This window comes from Dendropsophus ebraccatus, chromosome 15 (assembly GCF_027789765.1).
Source record: "Dendropsophus ebraccatus isolate aDenEbr1 chromosome 15, aDenEbr1.pat, whole genome shotgun sequence".
In the NCBI taxonomy this organism is placed as follows: Eukaryota; Metazoa; Chordata; class Amphibia; order Anura; family Hylidae; genus Dendropsophus; species Dendropsophus ebraccatus.
The window spans coordinates 30,539,690-30,567,024 of NC_091468.1; the positions used below are offsets into that span (position 1 = coordinate 30,539,690).

The 27,335-nt window shown below is 46.1% G+C and overlaps 1 protein-coding gene across 3 annotated transcripts in view; it reads left to right on the forward strand.

Annotated features, from left to right (window-relative positions):
* Window positions 1–27,335, forward strand: part of LOC138774572 (ras-related protein Rab-4A) — a 149,982-nt gene that overhangs the window by 95,096 nt on the left and 27,551 nt on the right. For 2 of the 3 annotated variants that reach the window (XM_069955577.1, XM_069955578.1), the window contains 2 exons: window positions 8,406–8,501; window positions 21,442–21,579. In XM_069955577.1, coding sequence (XP_069811678.1) covers window positions 8,406–8,501; window positions 21,442–21,557 — 212 coding nt within the window. In that variant the 3' untranslated portion in view covers window positions 21,558–21,579. The remainder of the gene's footprint in view (window positions 1–8,405; window positions 8,502–21,441; window positions 21,580–27,335) is intronic. The other variant, XM_069955580.1, reaches the window with a different exon arrangement.

The window sequence follows — 27,335 nt, forward strand, 5'->3', positions numbered from 1 at the left end:
CTCAGAGAGACCCAATATCCTGATATTAGATCTCCGTGAGCGATCCTCCAGATCATTAACTTTATTCTGGGTAGGAGCAATGTCCCTCTGCATCCCCTCCATTTTAGAACTAAGCTCTTGTATCTTTGTTTCCAAGGGGGCCACCGCTCCCTCTCCACTTCCGACAGTCGGCCACTGATCTTACCTAAATCGTCTCTTATAATCATCACTTCTGATGATACAGTTCCAACCTGAGACGTAAGATCAGTTATAGATTTTTTACAATTTAGCACCTCCTTAAGTATACTCTGTTGCACCTCCCTTGGGTTGAGATCTCCCTCCTCCTCTGCATTCCCGCCCTCCATTAAAACGGAGAGCCGAGAGCCAGCTTCCTCTACAACTTTCCTTCCAGATGAGGGGGGTAACCCTCCCCTCCACATTTTTAGTGGGAGTGGGAGATTTTAAGTATTTCTCCAACATTTGACCTTTGGGTGGCCCTCTGGGGGTGGATACCACCGAGGATTTCTTAGAGGAGCTTTTCAAAGGCATTGTTCCCAGGAGATAGTTGTAACCAGCCACTGTGGGCTTTAACCAAAATTATCCAGGGAGTAGTAATTATCTTATCCAGTACTCCGAGACTGCAAATAAAACAAGGGGGGGAACACTGTAAATATTCATCCGGGTATAACAAAGCACCATATGTACAGTTTAAAACAGATTCATTTCTGCTCCTCTCATACTTATGTTGGTCACAGGGTTCCGCCATTTATACCTCTCACGGCATGCGATTGTATTGACTCGCTAAATTGGCATCGATGGGATATCTTCTCCCAACACCTATAGCGTCCCAAGCTGACCCGTCAATCCGGCTAAGACTCCTCTGGTGTGTATCACAATGCTCTAATAGAGAGAAGGCTGCTATCAAAAGGGGGAGACATTCCCTTGCAGTTAGTATAGGAGCCCCCTGGGTGCGCCTACAGAGGCCCGGTCCGCCGCTCCGAGACAGGCACACGAACAGCCAGCGAACACGGCCAACCGTGCCCCCGCAACACACTCCAGCAGCCCCCAACCAACTGTCCTCCAACATATTAAGCCGGTCCTTACTGTGTGCCGAGTGAATCAGCAATCATTTCATGGCTCCTAGTCCGTCCGCCGGCTCAGCCGTCCAGGGAGAGAACTACTCTCCCTTCCTTTATCTGTCTTGTTGCTCACGTGCTCCACTTGGCGGCGTGCCCCCCGATCACGTGTCCGGGAAGGTCCGAACTCCGGCAGCGTCTCCCGTCCCGATCTGCTTCATGTGCAGGAAAGCGAACCCGTCCAAGCAAGGGGGGGGATGCCTGCCTCGGAGCTCTCTCGTCGTCCATCATCCCGCAGCAATCACCGGGCTGCTGCAGCACGGCCAGATCCCAAGCCGGGAGAGGTATTCAGGAGGGGTAGGAAGAGGGGTGGAAAGGGAGGGGGGGAGGAAGGAGCCACGTCCTCACGTCATGACGCTCTGACCTCCTCCCATCCACGTGTTACCCTTTAAATAGAGCTATAAACTGTGTTGATAGTGTGTGCGTTTGCTGAGATATCCCCAGCTGTTTGGCTCAGAAGAATAAATTAATTTATCTCCTGGCTGAGAGAAAGTGGGTGTGGCCTATCCCTCATCTCCCTGGCTGGGTCCCACTATTCACTGACCAGCACCTTAGCAGATGGTATCACACACAGTGGGATTAGATACAGCCCCAGCATACATTATCACAATGTAAGATTAGATACAGAGCCCTAGCAGATGGTATCACACACAGTGGGATTAGATACAGTCCTCTGCTCTCATAACACTGTAGCATACCTCCCAACTTTTGCAAAGAGGGACATGTGCGCTGCGGTCCCCATAGCCACGCCCCCATAGTAACCCTCCATAGCCACGCCCCCATAGCAACCCTCCATAGCCACTCCCCTACTGTCACCACATGCTGCAGACTGAATAGTACACCATATAGTATCCAATCCCAATTATAGTGCCCTATACAGTATCCAATCCCCCATATAGTTGCCCCACATAGTATCCAATCCCCGCATATAGTGCCCCACATAGTATCCAATCCCCCATATAGTGTGCCCCACATAGTATCCAATCCCCCATATAGTGTGCCCCACATAGTATCCAATCACCCCATATAGTGCCACACATAGTATCCAATGCCCCCATATAGTGCCCACATAGTGTCCAATGCCCCCATATATGCCCCACATAGCATCCAATGCCCCCATATAGTGCCCACATAGCATCCAATGCCCCCATATAGTGCCCACATAGCATCCAATGCCCCCATATAGTGCCCCACATAGTATCCAATGCCCCCATATAGTGCCCACATAGCATCCAATCCCCCCATATAGTGCCCACATAGTATCCAATGCCCCCATATAGTTCCCACATAGTATCCAATGCCCCATATAGTGTGCCCCACATAGTAGCCAATGCCCCATATATGCCCCACATAGTACCTAGTCCCCATAAAGTGCCCCACATAGTATCCAATGCCCCCATAGTAGCCAGTACCCCATATAGTGCCCCACATAGTATCCAATCCTCCCATTATCGTGCCCTACATAGTATCCAATCCCCCATATAGTGTGCCCCACATAGTATCCAATCACCCCATATTGTGCCACACATAGTATCCAGTGCCCCTATATAGTGCCCACATACCATCCAATGCCCCCATATAGTGCCCCACATAGTATCCAATGCCCCCATATAGTGCCCACATAGCATCCAATGCCCCCATATAGTGCCCACATAGCATCCAATGCCCCCATATAGTGCCCACATAGTATCCAATGCCCCATATAGTGCCCACATAGTATCCAATGCACCCATATAGTGCCCACATAGCATCCAATGCCCCCATATAGTGCCCACATTGTATCCAATGCCCCCATATAGTACCCACATAGTATGCAATGCCCCCATATAGTGTGCCCACATAGTAGCCAATGCCCCTATATAGTGTGCCCCACATAGTAGCCAATGCCCCGCTATATGCCCCTCATAGTAGCCAGTCCCCTATAAAGTGCCCCACATAGTATCCAATGCCCCCATAGTAGCCAGTCTCCCATATAGTGCCCACATAGTAGCCAATGCCCCCATATATGCCCCACATAGTATCCAATGACCCATATAGTGTGGTCCGACTAGAAAAACAACAAACCAGCAACTCACCTGTCCGCCGGTCCCAGCAGCTCCTCTCCCGGCAGAACACGCACTCCCATCATCCTCCGGCACAGCCAGCGGGGTACAGAGACGCAGCCTGCGCCGGGTGTCCTTGCAGCCTCTATAATTCATGATAGACGCCACAGGACGCATCCGGCGCAGACTGTGTCTCTGTCCCCCGCTGCCCGCGCCGGAGGATGACAGGAGTGCGTCTTCTGCCGGGAGAGGAGCTGCTGGGACCGGGGAACAGGTGAGCCCCCCTGCCCCCCGGCCCAGCCCGCCACTGCTTTGGGGCTGGGCCCCACCAGAAATACAACAAAGCGGTAACTCACCTGTCCGCCGCGAACTCCCATCAACCTCCGACACAGGCAGCGGGTATACAGACACTGACTGTGCCCAGTCACTGCACAGTCAGCGTCTCTGTCTCCCGCTGGCCGCGCTGGAGGATGACAGGAGTGCGCGCTCTGCCGGGAGAGGAGCTGCTGGGACCGGCGGCCAGGTGAGTTACCGCTTTGTTGTTTTTCTGGTCAGACCACATATAATGCGGCAGACTGGGTGCCGTTCCGGGACCGCGGGACAGCACCCCGAAAACAGGACTGTCCCGCAGAATCCGGGACAGTTGGGAGCTATGCTGTAGGATAATGTCAGCCATGGAGGTGGGGGCACCTGCTGTAGACATCTGATAGTGAATGTTATATGTACTATGGAAGGACTACAGCTGTGTTGTGCTGGGACTTGTAGTCCTCCCCTCAGTGACTCACCCACTCTCCCTCATGTAGTACATTGGAGTCATGGCTGGCATGTCCCTCCTGGTTGAAGCACTGGGTACTTGTCCCTCCATCCAGCTCCTCCCCTGTGCTGCTCCTCACACACAACACCCTCAGCTCTGCTTAGTCACCTCTGTGAGGGGAGGGGGGAAAACGTGCTGCTAGCGGGGGGGGCGAGGAAGTTTTGTTTATGTTTCTGTCTGTGTCAGGGCTGTTATCTGATTATCTTGTCAGAGTCCGTACACTAGGTACGATTCCCTGGCAGGGGCATGTCCAGCAGGAAGGCAGAAATAACTCAGGGGCAAAGAGAGCTTTGAGGGGACTTTAAGCTTCATGTATTTAAAAAACTGTTCATTTTAGGTTATTAATGTATATTGCAAAAATTCTTATCATGATCTAAGCTAAGTAAAACTGAATGGTCAAAACATATTATTGTTACGCCTTAATTAAACTTCCTGATGCAGGCGGTGTGATGATGTCATGACGCTGCTTGCATTGACGGCTACAGCTAATTACTTGCAGGCCACAGACCTAAATCAGTCTGCAGCTAAAAAGGAGAGTGGGTTGCTGGCTGCCATCTACTTTATCACTGGAAAGCAGTGGCTGTCCACGGATCTGAGGCATGGAGCTCTGGAATCCCAAAGTAAGGGATGCAACAGAAAATGGACCGTTTAAGCAATTATGAGCCACCCAGACCGCCCATATGACAGTATATTCCAGAGTCAGAGCTAGTTTTGGCTGGAGTCGGAGCTAGTTTTGGCTGGAGTTGGAGTCGGAAAAAAATTTACCGACTCCAGCTTTTAAAAATCTTTTAAAAATGTAGAATTGAATTTTCATATGAATTTTACAAGTTTTGCTCATGAATATATATAATGAGCGACATTCTAATTGGACACTGGCCCTATTACATAAGGGTGGTCGGTTGTCGGTCGCTATTTGGCAGTTTGTTTCTGAGCTGGAAGAGTCCATTATGTGGGGGGAGATCTGTGCTGTTCTCTTGCTGGATGACTGCATATGAGCAGCAGTGTAATATGAAGATTTCCTGTGTAATATAGAGGAGGAGAAGACATAAGTAGTTTAGCAGTAATCTCTGTCCTCAGTGTGGTGTTTTCTCTCTGGGAGAAGATTGTGTGTTTTTCTTCAGTTTTCTATGGCTGCAGGTGTGTGTGTGTGTGTGCGTGCGCGCGTGCTATGGCTGCAGTAGCTTGTGTGTGTGCTATGACTGCAGCAGGCTGTTTGTGTGTGCACTATGGCTGCAGCAGGCTGTGTGTATGTGTGCTATGGCTGCAGCAGGCTGTGTGTATGTTTGCTATGGCCGCAGCAAGCCGTGTGTGTGGTGTGTGCTATGGCTGCAGCAAGCTGTGTGTGTGTGTGCTATGGCTGCAGCAAGCTGTGTGTGTCTGTGTGTGCTATGGCTGCAGCAGGCTGTGTGGGTGTGTGTGTGTATGCTATGGCTGCAGCAGGCTGTGTGTTTGTGCGTGCTGTTTCGTGCCCCCTCAGTGACCTTCTATATCACTATGTGTGATCCCTCTCTATATCACTATGTGTGACCCCTCTCTATATCACTATGTGTGACCCCTCTCTATATCACTATGTGTGATCCCCTGTATATCACTATGGCTGACCTTTTTATCACAGGGATCTGGCATTTTTAGCAGTGTTTCTTTAAGTATGGTGAATATTTAGTTAGAAACATAGAAGACTGTCAGCAGGAAAAGACCACCTGCTCCATCTAGTCTAGTTGTGAGTAGTTCAGGACATGGAGGCTGGAGACTTTCTGCATCCCCTTCACACACAGGAGAATCTGCTTTATATACACTATTCCTTCACTCAGAAGTCACCCCAGGATCATGTAGGACATTAGGGAGAAGCTGCTGAGCCAGTGTGATAAATAACTCCCCTGGTATATGACTGGCCATTTATGTAGGAGCGGGAGTCGGAGTCGGTCCTGATAAAATTCAGGAGTCTGAGTCTGAGTTGGAGTCGGAGCTGTGGCTTACTGACTCCACAGCCCTGTCCAGGAGTCCACTTGTCTCAATCTTCCTCTCCTCCAGACTCTGGAGCCTGCAGCCCTTCCCCCTCCGCAGCGACTGCAGAACTGTATACAGGAGGAGGCAGAGATCACTGCATGGGGAGGGGGCCAAGACAGAGAAGAGGAGGTTACAGCTTTTCACTATATCTTCTGTGGTGTGTCTTTGTGCCAAGCCTGGGAACTGCTGAGAAGGGGAGGTTATCCACGGAGAGTGCAAGGGGGGGGGGGGAGGGGCTTCTTACTCAACTAAAATCGTGGGGCCTTTCTCTTCCCTATGCACTTTCAGTGGAAAGGGCTTTTCACAAACATAAGTGCAGTTTGGGAGGCAGGCCAGACCCCTAACAGCTGATCTGCCCTGATGGTGGCTCTGGTGGCCTCCTCAGTCCAGCAGCAGCCCTCAACAGAGATGATTAGTGCTGTGACTGAGTCGCTGCCTGTTAGTTTTTAATGACTAAGTGAAACAACAACCACTGTCTGGCAGCGGCCAGCCCCCTTAGACCAGCAGTGGACCACAGCACCTGATTAACAGCAATGCGACTGCACCGCTGCCAGTTAGTCTTTAACCCCTTGCTGCAATATGATGTTCCGGGAACATCATGTAATGCAGGTAGTTCCTGCAAAATGACGTACCCAGAACGTCATTCTTTCACTGCCTCCCCCCGCTGTCCCTATCAGTGATCGGGCAGCAGCAGGAGGCTGTGTCACACAGCCTCCTCCTGCTGCCTCTGCCCGGAGGAGAGCTTCACTCCCCCCAGGCAGTTAACCCCATAGGCCCCGCGATCTGTGGGACCACAGCATCTATGGGGAATCCGGAGGTGGATCCGTCAACTTGTCTTGTCAAATGTTTTGGCACCGCAAGGCCTCTGTGACATGGTATAATGGCTATAAAAAACCTGAAATTAAAAAAAAAGGCCCCAAAATTCACCACGTCTCTGTCATGTCTGAGGCCTGTGGTGGAGTCAGGTGACGCACTGCGGCCACATATGGGGGATTTTTAGAAACACTGGAATATGGGGTATTAGTATTTGCTGTGTTAGAGGAAAACATTTATTAAAATAGAATATCTGCCCCCAAAAAATAAATGTTTAAATTTCCCCTCCAACTTGCTTAAATTTTTGTGAAACACCTAAAGGGTCAATAAATGACATGAAATGTTACATTGAATACTTTGAGGGGTGCAGATTTTACAGTGGAGAGATTTACCGGGGTAACTAACATTCAGGCCCCACAAATCCACTTCAGAGCTGAACTGGTCCCTAATAAAATCAGAATTAAAATTTTCATAAAAATTAAAAAAATCGCTGCAAAATTTCGAAGTCCTCTAACGTCATAAAAAGTAAAAGGACGTTCACCAAATGACGTCACCATAAAGTAGACATATTGTAGATGTTGCATTAATAATTAGTTCATGTGGCATGACTATCATTCTTAGGAAAAGAGAATTTTGAATATAAAGGAATGTAAATTTTTCTAATTTTCGCGCAAATGTTTTTTTTTTTTTTTTACAAAAAAATACTGAGTGTATCAACCAAAGTATACCACAAAGATAAAGAGGAATATGTCACGAAAAAACTGTCTCAGAATTACCGTGATAATTAAAAGCATTGCAGAGTTATAACTACATAGTTATAACTAAATAAAGAGAGACTGGTCAGATTTGAAAAATAGGCCCTGGGCATTAAGGCCAGAACAGGCTGAAGAGGCAAGGGGTTAATAAATCAACATTTAATTATACACCCCATGTAGCCCCCACGGAGTGGCAATCTGGGCAGCCCACTGGGCTTATGCCCGGTATGTCAGATTGTCTGTCTGGGCCTGGATACGAAGATGCAGTGAGAGAGTAATGTGCGAGACACCCAATGGGGGTTGCGCACATTATGGTCTAATGAGACCTCCATATCCATGGAAACCTGAGCTTGCAGATTAACAGAGGATCTCAAAGCTGATCTGGAAGTAGGCCTTCTTGATATGTACACTGTAACACTTCTGCTGGACAGTTCCCCTGCAATACATGTATGTGCATGTCACTACAGAGATGATTACCCCTTCAAGCAGTGAACACACAGGGTCATGCATATTTTCAGTTGTCACTTAAGTGCATACTTAAATAAATTCCTAAGCAGTTGATACAAGCACATTGTACATGATGAAGAACCTACACATCACTGGCTACCACCATAATTACAAAATAAGAACTTTTATTTGAATAGAATACTTTGCCCAGCAATAAGTCTTTTGCACTTAAGGTTACTGCATATACTGTACTGCAATGCTGGGTCCTATTTTAAAAAGCAAACATTTTCTCTTGTATACTTAGAGACTACATGAAATATTCTATAAGCATGTTTTCCTACTGTTACATTTATTTATTTTTTCACACACTTGATGTTAGTATTTACATTTTGATTTTTTTTCTCCCCCCCAGAACTGATGTTTTTGGAGACTAGTGCGCTTACAGGCGAAAATGTAGAGGAAGCATTTGTACAGTGTGCCAGGAAAATACTAAACAAAATTGAATCAGGTAAATAATGAAAATGGGGCACATTTTATAATAAGGAATTAATTTGAGTTTGGTTCTGACCGGCATCTGCTAGGGAATCTATCTTTACACCACTCCTAATCCATATTAAAAAAAAAAAAAAAGTTTATCCTTTGGACAATAACTTTCATGTTGGTAATAAACAAATGGCAAGCCATATGCAACTGCCCAGAAAATAAGGGCCCTATTGCATGGCCCTTGGATGGGACATGGGGTAACATGGAGTTGCACAAAGTGTAAAATAATAAACGTTATACATACCTGTCCACACACCTATTGCTGGCACTTCTGAGCTTAAGTGACAATCACTGGCCGAAACGGAACAGCACCACGGCCTGTCATTTCAGATACAGTCTTAGAAATTCCAGAGACGACTGCTGCCAGAGGGCAGAAGCTAGGAGAACACTGGGGAGCATGGACAGGTATGTATTAAGTTTATTATGTTTTTACACATTCATAAGCAGTCTTCTTGCATCACCTTTACATGTAACGATGTGCGGTAGACAGCCGATGTCTCTCAACTTGTTGACAAATCAACGATTAGTCGATCGCTTCCTTCGTCTGATTGCAGTCTTTATTACACAAAGCGATAATCTGCCAAATTTGCCTGACCATGTAATAGGGCCCTTAGGCAATGTGTGAAGACACAGTGGTCAGCCCAAAAGATACCAAATGAGAGGCACAGTGATGTGTATTTTCACATGCTCTTTTAATTGTCAGTTATGTGTGGACACAAGAGCCCTCCGCCTGCAAGAGAAACAGGCACTGTGCAGGGGAAAAGCTGTATCGTTAGAGTGAACAGGGCTCTCTCCATTCCTAAATGACCTGCTACATACACTGCACTGTTTTAAAAATAAATTATATTAAAGGTGGCCAACCACTTTAAAGAGGTAGACCCATCTGGTACAGGCATATGAGCTACATTGTTTGCATAAGTCAGGGAGTTACGCAAACAGCCAGGCTTTGTTTTTCAGCTTTCCACCTCTTTCGGACCCAAGGCTGGGTTCACACTGCGTTTTTGCCATCCATTAAACGTATCCATTTTTAATTGGTTACTTTTAACAGACAGAAAAACGTAGTCGACACAATTTTTTTGCACGTTAAAAAATGCATCCATTTGGATCCGTTTTTTGTTTTTTTTTTATATTGGAAGTCAATAGAAAAAACAATCCAAACAGATAACAATTGCATCCGTTTTCGCATCATTTATTTTTTTGTCCCATAAATCGTATACGTTAAACAGATTGGAAAAACACAGAGTAAACCTAGCCTAATTCTCCCTTCCTTTCTCAATGGCTTAAAGGAGAAGTCCGGCCCAAACTATTTTTTAATATGTTATTACTTATGGAAAGTTAGACAAAATTCTAACGTACATTAATTATGGGAAATGCACATATAGGGCTATTTCCCTTAATTTAGTAGATCAGGGAGACTTCAGATTCTCTAAAAAACCATGACGTCACGAACCGGGGGTGTAATTCCAATGGAGTGTCCAGCAGGGGCGCACTATGTATAGAAGTCAATGAGTACCATTGACTTCTATATATAGTGCGCCTCTGCTGGACACTCCATTGGAATTACAATGATGTGTATGAGAATGTACTATACAGTATGTTTTTGATTGAATACACTTATGGAATACTTTGGGGAGCAAGTGTCCTTGCTCCCCAAAGTAATCCATAAATGTGTTTAATCAGTACGTTTGGAGGGCACCGAGCAGGGAGGGAGAGAAGTGCATCTACCTCCCCCCTCCCTCCCTGCTCGGTGCTGCTGCTGCCACATATGCACAGTACTACTCCCCCCGTTATCTGTTCATATTAAGAACAGATAATTGGGGAATAGTACCTGTGCTATCCTGATAACAAACGCCGCCGCACAGCTGCTTGTCCCAGCACTTCAGTATGCCCCCTCCGCCGCTCCCCCTCCTCCACCCAGCTAACAAGTTGTAACTATAGCGCCGCTCATCGCCGCCGCTTACTGCTTCTATCCACTGCTGCTTACTGTCTCTCTCTGCTGGCACATACCGCTTTCCGGTCCGCACTGCATGCCGGCCGGGGACAGGGAGCACCGGGAGTGCAGTGCTCCCTGCGGGGTGAGGTGCTTCCTGTCCCCAGCCGGCATGCAGTGCGGACCGGGAAGCGGTATGTGCCAGCAGAGAGAGAGGCAGTAAGCAGCAGTGGATAGAAGCAGTAAGCGGCGGCGGAGAGAGGCGGCGATGAGCGGCGCTATAGTTACAACTTGTTAGCTGGGAGGAGGAGGGGTAGCGGCGGAGGGAGCATGCTGAAGTGCTGAGACAAGCAGCTGTGCTGCGGCGGCGTTCGTTATCGGAATAGCACAGGTACTACTCCCCCATTATCTGTTCATAATATGAACAGATAATGAGGGAATAGTACTGTGCACATGTGGCAGCAGCAGCAGCATCGAGTAGGGAGGCAGGGGGGAGGTAGATGCACTTCTCTCCCTCCCTGCTCGGTGCCATCCAAACGTACTGGTTAAATACATTTATGGATTACTTTGGGGAGCAAGGACACCTGCTCCCCAAAGTGTTCCATGAATGTATTCAATCAAAAACATACTGTATAGTACATTCCCATGCACATCCATTGTAATTCCAATGGAGTGTCCAGCAGGGGCGCACTATATATAGAAGTCAATGGTACTCATCGACACCTATATATAGTGCGCCCCTGCTGGACACTCCATTGTAATCCCCCCCCCGGTTCGTGATGTCACGGTTTTTTAGAGAATTTGAAGTCTCCCTGATCTACTAAATTAAGGCAAATAGTTCTATATGTGCATTTCCCATAATTAATGTACATTAGAAATTTGTCTAACTTTCCAACATATTAAAAAATAGTTTGGGCCGAAGTTGTCCTTTAAAATTTGAGAAGGTATGGTCTGCTTGGGGTTAAAATGTTCCTTAGTAGGGGGAAAGAGGGTTAGGGCACTGTTACACGGGACGATTATCGTGTGAAAAATCATTATATTGTTCGAATTTAAACCATAATCGTTCTGTGTCGTTGCAGGCAACGATCGAAAAATCGTTCGTATGTCGTTGATCGTTGATTTAGATCTGAACCTAAAATTATCGTTAATCGCTTGCTAATTGTTCACCAATCGTTCGCTGTAATTCCAGTTTGTTCGCATTTTGTTCCACATTTTTTCACTTATCGTTCAGTGTAATAGCACATTGCCCATTGTTTTCCTTAGATCAGAAGGAATAATTGATCGCAATAACGATCGTATCTAACGACCATCGTTCTGTGTAATATGGTGAACGATTTCAGGCTAACGATAAACACTCTCGTTTGCGATCTTTTATCGTTAGTCGTTAATCGCTAAAAATCGCTGCTTGTTATAGGACCCTTAGCTGTCAAATGTAAGTGTTGCTGCCCCTGCAGAGTCCCATGTGAAGGTGACAGGCTAGTAACTGTTGGGACACATGCATTAACCCTTCCATACCCATGTGCTGCCTAGTCAAGGTTTTCGAATTAGCCTTTTTTATTTAACCCTTTGAGGACCAGGCCCAAAATGACCCAGTAGACCGCGCAAATTTTGATCTTAGTGTTTTCGTTTTTACCTCCTCCCCTTCTAAGAGCTCCAGCACTCTCAGTTTTCTATCTACAAGCCATGTAAGTGCTTGTTTTTTACAGAAATAGTTGTACTGTGTAATGGCGTCATTCATTTTACCATAACATGTATGATGGAATTCCAAATATATTATTTATGAAGATATAAATAGGTGAAATCGTAAATAAGAATGCAATATGGTAACGTTTGGGGGGTTTCTGTGTCTACATAATGCACTATATGGTAACAGCGACATGACACTATTATTCTATAGGTCAGTCCGAACACAACCATATGCAGGTTACACAGATTCTCTAATGTTATATATGTATTTTTTTATGAAATCCTTTTTTTTTGGCAATTAAATATTAATAAAATGGGCCTATTGTGACGCTTATAACGGTTTTATTTTTTCACCTACGGGGCTGTATGGGGTGTCATTTTTTCCGCCATGATCTCTAGTTTTTATTAATACCATATTTGTGAAGATCGGACGTTTTGATCACTTTTTATTGATTTTTTTAAATATATAATGTAACATAAAATCGGTAATCTGCGCACTTTTTCCCCTCTTTTCGTATACGCCGTTCACTGATCACAATGATGCTTGTTATATTTTAATAGATCGGACAATTACGCACGCTACGGTATATTATATGTTTATCTATTTATTTATTTTTATATGTTTTATTTATATAATGGGAAAGGGGGGTGATTTAGATTTTCATTGGGGGAGGGGCTTTGGGGTAGTGTAATAGTGTTTTGAACTTTTTTTTTTTTACACTTTTGAAGCCCCTTTGGGGGACTTTTACATTCACTACTTTGATTTATACACTGATGATTGCTATGCCATAGGCATAGCATTGATCAGTGTTATCGGCGATCTGCTCATTGAGCCTGCCTGTGCAGGCTCAGTGTAGCAGATTGCCGATCGAACCGCACGGAGGCAGGTGAGAGACCTCCGGCAGTCCGTTTCAACGATCGGGACCCCCGCAGTCACACTGCGGGGGTCCCGATCGGTAAGTGACAGGGGCGTTTAAGGGGTTAATGACACGTGGCAGCGCGATCACTGCAGCGTGTCATTACCGGTGAGGTCCCGGCTGCTGTTTGCAGCCGGCCCCCACCTGCTATGAAGCGCGCTCCGCTCCGGAGCACGCTTCATATCGGGAGAAACACCCAGGACGTAAGGTTACGTCATGGGTCGTCTGGGGACAGACTTCCATGACGTAACCCTACATCCAGGGTCGTCTAGGGGTTAAAGTGTCACAGTCGTAAATTTTTTTTATTGCAGAAATCAATAGTCCAGGCGATTTTAAGAAACTTTGTAACTGGGTTTATTAGCCGAAAAATGAATTTTTATCATGAAAAAGCAGTTTAAAGCTCTCCCCCTGTCTTCATGGTTTTCCTATGGAGAGAGAAAGTAAAAGCAGCAAAACAGGACAACAAAGAGTTCATTTACATTTACATCACGGGCTCTCTCCTCTGACAGTCACCATGGACTTCTCTGACCTCTAATTAGGGCCCTGAATAGCTCCCCTGCTGAGCAATCCTTTGTTCTCTGCTCTCAGCTGCCCGCTAATCTCGCTCCTTCCCCCTCCCCTCTTCATAGACCAGACAGATCCGACTGATGAAAAAACAGTCGAGATTTCCTGATTCTGAGGAGTGGATGACAGAAAGGAGGGGGGGACCTGGGAAAAGGCTTTTTACGTGCAAATAATGGCATATTTGGCTAATAAACCCAATTACAAAGTTTCTTAAAATCGCCTTGACTATTTATTTCTGCAAAAAAATTTTCAACGACAGTGACACTTTACAGTAGCGGATTATAATAGGTCCTTTTTGGGTGGTAGCCCGGGGCCCTGAGCTCCTGGGGGGCCCATGGCCACCCAAAAATGCTTTAAGTTGCTTTTTGTTCTGCCATAATTTGCAAAAAAAATGCTGCTTTTTTACCGCAACTTTGCACAAATCAGGGCATCATGACATTATCTATGCTCTGTTAGGAACACCACACTAGTGTTGCCATAGTTACAGTGGGGGGGGGGGGCAGGCTTGGTGAACAGCCCGGGGCCTATGGTAAAGTTAATCAGCCCCTTTTAGTAAATTACATTTTGTGATGCCTACATTTTTCTGTGTAACCAATTTCATTGTGATTTTGATCTCTCTGGGCACTGTATTGTTTTCTTTTTCTTTTCTTTGTTGATTGTTATGTTTAACCCCTTAAGGACTTATGACGTAACTGGTATATCATGGCATCTCTAGGGGTGGTAGAGAGGGTTCACTGTTTGAGCCCACTCTGTACAGCGCCGATCCTAGCTGCTATTAACAATCCCCCATGCCAGCTAATTAACTAATTAACCATCTATTAAACCATGATGTTTTGTCAGCAGCATTTAAATGGCTTTTAAATGCCATCCTTGGCAGTCCAGTATGAGATGCTTGCTGTGATGCAATTATGGCAAGCCAATCCTTTATTCTTACAGCCCGGGTTCTCAGGCTTCCTGTCGCTGTCCCTGGCTCGGTGATTAAGGGTCCTATTAGACAAAGTGATCTTTAACGATAAATGATCCCAAATGAAATTGTTTATTGTTAACCTAAAATCGTTCACCATATTACACAGAATGATAGTGGTTATTTATGATCGTTACTACGATCCCAGCAAATGAAGGAACGATGTGGATTTTGAAAAATTTTGAATAAAAAGTCATCAAAAAGTTGCATATATATGCAGCCAAGATACGGATAATAGTACAGATCATGGGGCAAAAAAATTACACCTCAAATAGCCCCTTAAACCAATAAAATATAAGCCTTATAAATAAAATAAAACTTATATACATTTGTACAGCTGTAAAGAACATAGATAACATGTCAATTTAAGTACATATAATTTTTTGGGTTCACAGCCTATTTTATGAAAACATTAAAGTGCCTTTGTACCCACAATCTGCCCCCCCCCCCCAACCGCTTGTACCTTCGTATAGCTGCTTTTAATCCAAGATCAGTCCTGAGGTCTGCTCGGCAGGTGATGCAGTTATTGTCCTAAAAAATAACTTTTAAACTTGTAGCCCAAATTGACGTGTCCTAGAGTGTCTGTGCATTCGACTTGAACCAGCCCTCCATCCCTCCTCTCCGCCCTCTTCATTATTAGGAATTCCCCAGGCAGGTATTCTCCTATTCATCACCTGTAAGAACACTGCACATGTTTTGGATTGTTAAGGCACCTATGCAGTGTTCAGACAAGTGATGTATAGGAAAAAAACCTGCCCAGGGCATTCCTAATGGTGTAGAGGGTGGGGAGGAGGGATGGAGAGGCGGTGCAAACCTGGACATAGACACTATAGGCCACACCAATTTGACACAGTGCTGCAAGTTTTAAATTATTTTTTTAGGACAATAACTCCATCACCTGCCGAACGGACCCCAGGACAGATCTTGGATTGAAAGCAGCTATCCGAAGGTACAAGCGGTAAGAAGGGGGCAGATTGTGTGTACAGAGTCGCTTTAAGTCTGGCATTGCGAAGTACAATTGGTGTTGCAAAAAATAAGACCCTATTTGGGTCTGTAGGTGAAAAGATGCAAGTACTTTGGCCTTTTGAACATGGGGAGGAAAAAAGTGCAAAAAGAAACTTTGCTTCGCTACTAAGGGGTTAAAAATGCATAAATGGAAACTTTTAAAAAATAAAACTGAGACATTGATGAAAAACAATAAAAGTTGCTCTTAAGGGTAAGGCTATGTAAGGAATATGGACAGCCCTGTCCTTATTCATGAATATGTAAGTGGTTTTATATGTGGTGTGGTTTATATGTATTTGTGCATTGATATTTTATAGATTTAGTCTAATAGCAATAGCCCATAGCTGACGCAAGTTAATCATATGGACTTATCGATTAGCTGGGAGTCAGGCCGTCTGATTACCCTGTGTAAAAGACCAAAAGTCTCTCGGCATGGGGCAATAAGCGTGGAGCTGCAAAGGAGATGGTGGAGTAGATTGTAGCTAGTTTTGAATTCGCACCTCTGAGGCAGGCTCACTGACTCCATGCCAGCAGGGGGTGGATGCTCTTTAAGAAAAGGAATATGAAATCTTTCATACCTTTGTCAAAATAAAAAAATAGAGCCACGGAAGCCATACCATTGTGTTGGGTATGATGAGGACATCGCGGGGAGTCCAAACATGGCCTGTCTACCTGTCCTCATCATGCCATAAGGGGTATCTCACCTTCTCAGTGTCCGAGGCATATGATGTTTGATATGCCAGGAATCAGAACGGCGAGATATGAATTATGAAGAAGGGCTGGGGCCCGTACCATTGATATGGTGCCTGGGAAAGTATCTTTTTTTGATATGTCCAAGTGTGTTCCCTTGAGGGCTGAGGGGGGCAGCTGAAGCTCTGCCCAAAGGGGCTGAGTTACAGATGTCAGGTGACGCCCTCAGCCCAACCCTTTCAGGTCTTACATAAAAGTGAGACCTAGGGAACATGTAATCGTCACAAAGTTGGGGATCCAATCGAATTGGTTTGTGCACCCATTTCTAAGCCCAAATCCCCGGGGAAGGAAGAACCCATACGACGCATCCTGTGCTAAGTATTAGAACTTTCTTATTTTATCCTTTTTTGTTTTATTTGTTTGCAGTGTCTGTATGTCTTTTTGTAACCATCTTTTTGTAACAAAGTACTGTCCATTTTAATGCATTAAACCTAAAAGTTTGATGGTTTGTCTTGTAGCCTAAACGAACCTAGTTAGCTCCAGGAAGAGTGCATGTGCGGTGTGTGACCGTATAGTGTATGACCGGGTGGCTTACTCTACCTTGTGGGTGTGTCTGCTTGCGGGTGGAACACTCTTGGGGTTCCCTGTCTCCCCAGTAATGTAATAGATAGGGTGGTGGCAGCAAAGTTGTGTATGTATGTTGTGTTTGGGTGTCTGGCAGCGGCTGGAAGGTTTTGTGTATGACGACAGCCGGTGGGTCCCAACATAGCAAAGTTCTGTGTGCGTGCTTCGTGGATGTGTGTCTGGCTGCGGTCAGTGGGTCACGTGTATGACAGTGACTAGTGGGTCCAGATATAGCGAAGTGTCGTGTTTGTGTTGGCCAACGAGCAGGCAGTGTTCGTGGCCAAGTGGGTGTCTGGTGTCTGGGTGTGAGGAAGGCGGCAGGTGGCGATTTACGCTCAAGTTACGGCCCGGGAGCAGGGCGTAAAGCGTGGGTGCGTGAGGTGAATCGACCTGTAGGGCTAGAGCAACCCAGGGGAGTCCAGAGCCCCAAGTTCCTTTGATTTCCTTGTCTTGTCCTTCCCCCCCCCCCCCCCCCCCCCCCCTTTTGGTCCTTGTTTTAGGTCCTTTCCGCCTGGTGTGGTTAGGACTCCCCTCCCCCTTGTCAGGGCCGGCACAGGTTGGCGCGCGTGTTCGTGACAATTTGGTTAGCAGCGGTGGGATATCACTTTTTTGTGTGATTAGGCTTTAGTGTCTGGTTTACGGAATTATTCCTGACACTAAAGGCTGGTAGATACCTTGCGAGGTGGACCAGCATACAAGACAAACACAGTACTTGATTTTTGTTCTGTAGACATACGTGCAAACAATTCCCCTCCCCTATCTTGTTTTTCTTTTCTATCTTTTTATTTTTAAACCATGAGGATCATAGATATCTGCCTGCGAAAGTACCTGCAGAATCTAAGTATATATGAGCCCCTGATACGCCTGAAATACGTCCAACCCGAGATAGAAGCTATGAGAGGATTCCCGAGGAAGTTGGCACAACTGCTTGGGAGCCGTGTGGGGGCAATGCTGTATGGGCCCGATCCTGACTATTTGCCCATCATGGAGACAGATGAGGACCTACACACCCTGGGGCCTCTGTTTGAAGAGATTTGTCTACAATTCTATGTGCCGGCGGAAAAATGGGCACGCAACTTCATCTGCTGCCTTAGGGGAAACCTGCTGGAAACTTTAGTTTGCTTACCTGCGGAGGCTTACCAGGACTATAACACCATTAAACGTGCACTCATCCAAGAGTGGGGAAAAAGGAGTGCCAAGATGCTAAACCCCAAGGACACTGTTATTACAAGGACTGTGCCAGAACAAAGAGGTGGCTACTAGTGTGTTGCTGGGAACCAATGTGGAGCCGAGGACACTCCAGCATGTGGAGACCCCAGTTATGGAAAACACAGCAGCACCTGAGGAGGAGATCAGCAGAACCAGCCAGGTACTGTGTGATACCGATGGCAAGGACTGTAATATTACAACATGTGGGCCTGTGGGAAATGGTGGAGGATTGTTGGACTGTTCCAAGGACCTGGGAAGTGCTGCAACCACTAGCATCTGGTGTAACCCCTCCCTGGAGACACCACTTTATCTAAATGGACTGTCGAAGGAGGATATTGCTTGTGAACCCACTGATGCTGAGGTGGTGGGTACCCAAAAGGCTGACTGTCCTTTTGAGATGTTTTGCATGGTGGAGGTGGTGCAAGTAATCCCGATGTCTGTAACAGGAGATGGGGTGGTCAGCCTTGAAGCCCCCATAAGTTTGAAAATGGACTGTGTTCCTGCCACTATGGATTCTGTGTCTCAGCAGTGTGAGGAGTCCGAATCTGTGAAAGGGACAGCCTGCCACCCTGGGATTAGGGAGCTGTCCCCAAAAAGCTGTGTGGAGTCGGAGGACTCCAATGTCCAGGAACCTGGTGGAGGTATGGACATTAGCGTGGAGTATCCCATTGATAATGCATATACTGATGTGGGAGACTGTGATATATGTAAAGGGCCCTGTGATGCCGGGGCTGAAGATTTTTCTTGTGTTGCCAAACAGGAGGGAAGTCCTACAGAGAAGGCTGTTGTCCATAGGCCAACTGAGGAAGGCATGGACGGTGTTCCTATAGCTAAATGCAGCCTGGAGTACAAGAACATTTCTAAAGAGTTCCCAGATGCAGAGACTAGGAACTGTGTGGAGGAAAACATGGAGATGATGGAAACTGTTGGAGTCCTTATTAAAATGGACTATCCAAATGGATTACAAGGTGGAAAAAGTTCCGTGGATCCACCGGGATCATTGGGGTCATTGGACAATGAACTTGTTGTCTCTCTAACTACGAGAGGAGTCAAAGATGAGAGGCCCTTCAACATCAAAACTGACCCCCCAGATATCAACAGTTTGTGGGTGGCCGGGACGAGACCTCTTCATGAGATGCCTTGGGATTCTAGGAAGGTAGAGGACTTTCTTAAGATTGGAGGACGTTTCCTGTACCATTGCTATGTAAACTCTGTAATTGTGGCCACCAGTGGTTATGATATACTTGATATCTGTGTGAGAGGTCGGCTGACCTCCACTCAGAATTCTGGGACTTGGTCAGAAAGAATGTGCTTCCCCCTGCTGATGGGTTGTCCCATCAGAGAAAAGGAGCATGGAGATGGCCGGGAGATGATCTGTGAATCGATCTCCCTTGCCATCTCATAAAAGGGGGGGTGTAAGGAATATGGACAGCCCTGTCCTTATTCATGAATATGTAAGTGGTTTTATGTGTGGTGTGGTTTATATGTATTCGTGCAGTGGATATTTTATAGATTGTGATTGATATTTTATAGATTTAGTCTAATAGCAATAGCCCATAGCTGACGCAAGTTAATCATATGGACTTATCGATTAGCTGGGAGTCAGGCCGTCTGATTACCCTGTGTAAAAGACCAAAAGTCTCTCGTCACCGGGCAATAAGCGTGGAGCTGCAAAGGAGATGGTGGAGTAGATTGTAGCTAGTTTTGAATTCGCACCTCTGAGGCAGGCTCACTGACTCCATGCCAGCAGGGGGTGGATGCTCTTTAAGAAAAGGAATATGAAATCTTTCATACCTTTGTCAAAATAAAAAAATAGAGCCACGGAAGCCATACCATTGTGTTGGGTATGATGAGGACATCGCGGGGAGTCCAAACATGGCCTGTCTTCCTGTCCTCATCATGCCATAAGGGGTATCTCACCTTCTCAGTGTCCGAGGCATATGATGTTTGATATGCCAGGAATCAGAACGGCGAGATATGAATTATGAAGAAGGGCTGGGGCCCGTACCATTGATATGGTGCCTGGGAAAGTATCTTTTTTTGATATGTGTGTTCCCTTGAGGGCTGAGGGGGGCAGCTGAAGCTCTGCCCAAAGGGGCTGAGTTACAGATGTCAGGTGACGCCCTCAGCCCAACCCTTTCAGGTCTTAAATAAAAGTGAGACCTAGGGAACATGTAATCGTCACAAAGTTGGGGATCCAATCGAATTGGTTTGTGCACCCATTTCTAAGCCCAAATCCCCAGGGAAGGAAGAACCCATACGACGCATCCTGTGCTAAGTATTAGAACTTTCTTATTTTATCCTTTTTTGTTTTATTTGTTTGCAGTGTCTGTATGTCTTTTTGTAACCATCTTTTTGTAACAAAGTACTGTCCATTTTAATGCATTAAACCTAAAAGTTTGATGGTTTGTCTTGTAGCCTAAACGAACCTAGTTAGCTCCAGGAAGAGTGCATGTGCGGTGTGTGACCGTATAGTGTATGACCGGGTGGCTTACTCTACCTTGTGGGTGTGTCTGCTTGCGGGTGGAACACTCTTGGGGTTCCCTGTCTCCCCAGTAACGTAATAGATAGGGTGGTGGCAGCAAAGTTGTGTATGTATGTTGTGTTTGGGTGTCTGGCAGCGGCTGGAAGGTTTTGTGTATGACGACAGCCGGTGGGTCCCAACATAGCAAAGTTCTGTGTGCGTCCTTCGTGGATGTGTGTCTGGCTGCGGTCAGTGGGTCACGTGTATGACAGTGACTAGTGGGTCCAGATATAGCGAAGTGTCGTGTTTGTGTTGGCCAACGAGCAGGCAGTGTTCGTGGCCAAGTGGGTGTCTGGTGTCTGGGTGTGCGGAAGGCGGCAGGTGGCGATTTACGCTCAAGTTACGGCCCGGGAGCAGGGCGTAAAGCGTGAGTGCGTGAGGTGAATCGACCTGTAGGGCTAGAGCAACCCAGGGGAGTCCAGAGCCCCAAGTTCCTTTGATTTCCTTGTCTTGTCCTTCTCCCCCCCCTTTTGGTCCTTGTTTTAGATCCTTTCCGCCTGGTGTGGTTAGGACTCCCCTCCCCCGTGTCAGGGCCGGCGCAGGTTGGCGCGCGTGTTCGTGACAGCTATATGGCAATTTCTGGTCACACAACCAGAAACCACCATGTTGCACTACATGCTCCGCCACTCATTTAAGTAAATGGGGCCAGAATACAACCCACAAGTAGCAATAAATATGACCCCAACAGTAGCAAGAAATTTATCCAAAGTAATTTTTAGTTTGCTTTGTCAGAATTCTATTTGTATATTGCTATGCATAATTTAACTTTTAATTATGATGTTTTCTTATCAGGTGAACTTGATCCAGAAAGAATGGGGTCAGGTATTCAGTACGGGGATGCTGCTTTGCGACAGCTGAGGTCACCACGTCGCCCACAATCTCAGAGTGCTCAGGAATGTGGCTGCTAGAATCTGTTCTTAAAAGCTTAAGGTAACAAAGTACACAATCTTTGTATATTACAAATCATTATTTTGCATCAAAAGCAAATGGTTGGGATGCATGTTATGTGAATCATAATTTTTAGAATAATTACAGATGGTAACTTCATGATTACTGCTTTTTGTATACTCTATAGGAATAATCAACAGACACTTTGAGTAGAGATGAGCAAACATGCTTGTTGGAGCTCATTATGCAGTCAAGTATTTGAGTACTCAAAAGTATTGACAGTGTTGTGGATGGTACTCAATCAGTACCAGACTGTTGTCTATCTGCTCCAAATTAGGTGTACTAATACACATATATACATACGAAGAACTACTCTGACACCATGTCAAGCCACAACTTATTTATAATAATTATTATGGAGTTGTCAAGAATGTGGGCGGCCATCGTTAACAGTGAAAAAATTGTCTTTATTTCCACAACTTGAGCCAAAGCTCTCTGACAACCCTTCAATTAAATTAAAATGTGTGTCCCAAGGGTCATCTATCCCTGAATATCTCTTTAGTTCCGTTGACAGGTCAGTCCTATTTAGTGCCTTGGTTAGACTGGCTTATGGTCCTGTGTTATCAACAATGTTTGTGCAACATTTTACAGAGTTTCTAAAGGAGGAGTTTTAAGGGCTAGAGGGTTCTGAAAGGCCATAATACATGTGGGACCTAGCTGTTCTACTACTCCATTTAATGCCTCTCGGGTGTGGTTTATAAATCGCTGCTGATTGTAATATAAATGTACTCTATACCATCTACAGTACATTCTTTTTTATCGTTCTGGTAGAGACCAGTGATTCAAACCTGGCTTTTACCTGGTTCCAGGCCTTAAAGTCCTTGGGCACCCCCCTTGGCACCCCTAAGACATCAATATAAACATGTGGGTCAAAACTGCCAGGAACATGTAGTTCAAGGTTTCCAAATGTAAAATAATGCACTTTGTGAGGAGGAATCCTCTATTCTAGTATCATATTGGCAGTGCTGTGTTAGCAAAGACTTCAGCAGAGAAGGGTCTAGGGCAGTGAAATCTGACTGCCTTAAAATGAGTCACCAGTGCAGCCAGGCGATAGGGAAAGCAAACATATGCTGGGCATTATAGCTAGAGGTACAATCAGGAGGAAGAGGAAGAGTGTGTTCATAATAAGAAACTGAATACAAAAAGGGGACATAATCTAAGGTTAGTTGGGCGAAAGGCCAGAAACAACACAAGGAAATATTTTTTTATGTAGATTATTAACTGCTGAAACAAACTTTCAGCAGATGCTGTAGGTAAGTCTACAATAACTGAAAGAAATACTAAAAGGGGCAGACCAGATAGACCAAGTGGTCTTTTTCTGCCAACAATCTACTGTGTTTTTTTTTTTTTTTATTAATAGGTATAAACAATTTGTAAGTATTTACAGTATACATTCAATATACAGCTTAGTTACAAAAGAAATCAAAGCTGCAAAAGAAATCAAAGCTGTTATCAATATCCAAACTAATATCTGTATTATTCCTGAAAACTATCTTTCAATAAGATTTAAAATTACGTTTAATTATGAAAAGAATAATCAATAATCATCATCAGATGCCTATGCTTTACACCATTCTCATTTTTATCTGCTCCATTTTACCTACTGTTATCTTTATTTAGCTACATAGTGGCAGCATGTCGGTCCAATGACCTGACAAATACCTCTCTTTTTTTCATCAAAATAACCAAACCTTATTGTATCATCACTCCTGTCCCTAGACTGTCCCTATTCCTCTGACTACAGGTATAGCCAGTCTCCTCTAGGTCCCTTCATCGCAGGACTGTCTTTTAGGGTCCTATACCACAGGCCGATGGGGGCCAGATCAATAATGTAAATGAGCGCCGATCTGCTAGATCGGCGCTCATTTACTGGGCCTATTCCACGGCCGATAATCTTTTAGCATGGGCTGCAGGGACATCGTTACCGATGTCCTTGCAACCCTTTTTTAATCACCATACATTACCTAGCATGTTGCAGGGCTCCTTCCTCCTTCCGATCCTGCATGGCAGCAGCAGCGTCGAAGCGGCCTGTGTGAGCTGACAGACTGCCCAGCCAATCACTGGCTGCGTCGGTCCTGGCCAGTGATTGGCTGAGCGGTCTGTCAGTTAAGACAGGCCGCTCCGAAGCTGCTGCTGCGCACGGGACCGGGAGGAAGATGGAGCGCAGGAGAAGCCCTGCAACATGCTAGGTAATGTATGATGCTTCTAAAATTGTTGGTCACCCGCCGCGCATCGCTTTTCCACGCAGCGATGCACGTTGGGTGCCCGATGATTTTAGGTTGGAACCCAAATAAACGATCGGCTGATCGTTGTCTCTATTCCACAGAGCGATAATCGGCCGAATCGGGTGATTTGGCCAATTATCGCCCCGTGGAATAGGCCCCTTAAGGTGGGACATCCTATGTCTTGTACCTAACCTATTCTATCGTTCTTCCTACAATCTCCCTGTTATTCAGGGATTAGGCAATAAGTTTTCCACTGCAAACTGCAAATGTTGACAGAAGGACTTTGTACTTGCTGCAACGTAATCATCAGTGTATTGGAAAATCACAGTAACTAGCTTGAAAAAGGTTCTCAAAAGGAAAAGTTTACATGCGAGCAAATGTTATCTCATTGCAAAAGCAAGAAGTTGATTAAGGGCCCTATTCCACGGGCAGAGCAGGGCCCCATCAACGATGTAAACGAGCGCCAATCTGCTAGATCGCAGCTCGTTTACTGGGCCTATTCGACGGCCCGATGATCGTTGAGCGAGGGCTGCAGGGACATTGTTACCGATGTCCTTGCAGCCCTTGCAGCATACATTACCTGCAGGACTTCTCCTCCGCTCTGTCTTCCTCCCCGGGTCCCGCGCGCTCTAGCTTCAGAATGGCATGTCACCAGACAGGCCACTCAGCCAATCACAGGCCACGGCGGTCCCGGCCTGTGATTGGCTGAGCGCTCCTTCAGCTGATAGGCCATTCTGAAGCTAGAGTGCGTGGGACCCGGGAAGGAAGACAGCGGAGGAGAAGCCCTGCTAGGTAATGTATGCTGCTTCTCAAATCGTCGGTCGCCCTCCGCGCACCACTATTCCACCGTAGCGATGCGCGGTGGGGGAACGATGATTTTAGGTCTGGCCCTAAATGAACGATCAGCCGATGACACGATCATTGGCTGATCGTTCTCTCTATTCCACCGAGCGATAATCAGTCGAATCTGCCGATTATAGTTCCTGTGGAATAGGGCCCTAACACATAAACCAAAAATAGTCTCTACAATCCAGCCTACTAGAAACATTTATAATAACCAATCATTATAGTGCTTGAAAAGCACTATATTGTAATCCTTCCTCTTCTTCCTCTTCTTCCCCTTCTTCCTCCTCCCCCCATTTTTCTGCGTGTAATACAGCCCGAACCGCTTTGCGCACACACTCCATTCAAACTGCGTTTCGAAGCCCTCGGCGGTGTGAGGTCTGCTATCTATTTTTCGTTTCGATCGGATTTGTCGTTTTTAAGAAATTTACGTTAAACGACCCCAAATTTCCCCATCAACATGATGGCACCATGGAGAGAGGGACCCCGCCCCCAGGGACAGGAAACCTAGAGTATAAAAAATTTAGGCCCTCCTCTCATCCTCAGTGGTTTCCTGTCCCTGACGGGAGACCTGGAGTACAGAGGCTCTGCAGAGTCTCCAAAGAACAGATGCCGGGACCTCTCTCCTGCTGGGCCGCCCTAGTTGGGGTGTGCTGAGGAGGTCCAGAGGGGATGCAGGGGCCTCCCAGAGAAGACCGACTCACCGTTCCTCCCGGACGCGGTGTCGTCTTGAGGCCGGGAACCGGACAGACCAGGGCAGCTCAAAGACGCTGCGGCGAATGAGCTACTTCCGGTTCGGAAGCCGGGATTCCCTATGGGCGCGAGGTAGTGACGTCGCGCGGGAGTCCCGGCCAGGACGCGCCGGAAGTGACGTAGCACGCCGGTCAGAGTACTTCCGGGGCTGGCGGCTGCAGATCTTTCAGGCTGAGTGAGTCGGCCGGCGCTCGGAGCAAAGTAGCAGCAGTAGCAGCGGCAATGAGCTCCAGCAGTGAACGGAGGAAGGAGTCATCCGGCGCGGCATCATCCAGGGTATCGGCCATGCTTCTCCCCCGGTTGGGGGTGGTGAGATGACTTCTATTTGTTTGTTCCTCTGTATCACATATTTATGGGCTTTCATTATGATTAATTGCAGGATGAAAGTGCCAAGCGCTCAAGGTCCTCTAGGCATAGAGAGTGCAGGATTTGTAAAGATAAACTAAAGTCTGATTACAACAAGCCCACATGTGAAGAGTGTATTTCCAGAATGGTTAGGGCTGAAGTCCCTTCTATGGAGGCTATTATCTCATCTGTAAAAGATATTATTAAGAGTGAGATCCAGAATTCCTTAAAGGATATTAGACCTGCACCAACGCCTTCTCTCCCGCTTCCAATAGTTATGTGTCAACCTCCTCCTGATGAAGAGGTGCCAGGTCCCTCCAGAGCTCCACTTGAAGTTTTTGGTGAAGCTGAAGATGAGGGAGTAATAACAAAAGAGGGTTCGGGAGCAGAGGGCTCGGACTTCTCCGACACAGATATTGGGGGGAAACCTCTCTTTTCTATTGAGGATATCAGTGCTCTAGTAAAGGAAGTTAGAGCTACTATGGAATTGGAAGATGTTAGAGAACCTAAATCTGTACAGGATATAATGTTTGGAGGACTAGACACTAAAAAACAAAGAGTTTTTCCGGTGCATAGAACAATTTCATCACTTATTACAAGAGAGTGGAAAAAGCCAGAAAAAAGGGGGTTCATTCCTAGAGCGGTTAAAAGAAAATACCCGTTCGACGAATCAGAGAATCCTTCCTGGGATAAACCGCCTAGCATCGATGTTTCTATAGCCAAAATGTCCAGAAAGGGAGCTTTACCCTTTGAAGACCTAGGAACCTTAAAGGATCCTTTAGACAAAAGAGCAGACGCTTTTTTAAAGAAATCCTGGGTAGCTTCCACAGCCTCATTTAAACCTAACATTGCAAGCACATGTGTAGCTAGGTCTATGATGGTATGGCTCAGTAAACTAGAACAGGATATACAGGCAGGAGAATCGGGGGAAAAGCATTTACCCATGTTAAAGAAATCTGCTGCTTACCTTTCAGATGCTTCAACTGACGCCTTGCGTTTCTCGGCACGTTCAGCAGCTTTATCAAATTCGGCCAGAAGAGCCCTATGGTTAAAAAATTGGTCGGGAGAACCAGCATCGAAAGCTAAGTTGTGTGGTATACCATGTGAAGGCAATTATTTGTTTGGTTCTTTTCTAGATGACCTACTAGACAAAGCGTCAGATAGAAAAAAGGGGTTTCCCTATTCCTCGCAAAGGAGTCACTACCAGTCCTTTCGGAACAAGGGAAAAGGTAGATTCCAGAGGAAAGGGCCAGAAACCTCTGGAAAAGGGAAAGGAAAAGCCAGAGGGTATATGTTCTCTCAAAAGACAGACAATTCCAAGAAGCCCTCTGCCCAATGACGCCGAGCCACGAGTGGGGGGCAGGTTGGCTCAGTTTGCTCAGGAATGGGAAAAGATCTGCGGCAGTTCCTGGGTGTTACAGTCCATTCGAGAAGGAGTAAATATAGATTTCCATTCATTGCCTCCCACTCGTTTTATAATAACAAAGAGTCACTCGGGAGAAAAGGGCCAACATCTATTGGAGACAGAGGTCAGGACTCTCATGGAGAAGGGAGTTCTGATACCAGTTCCAA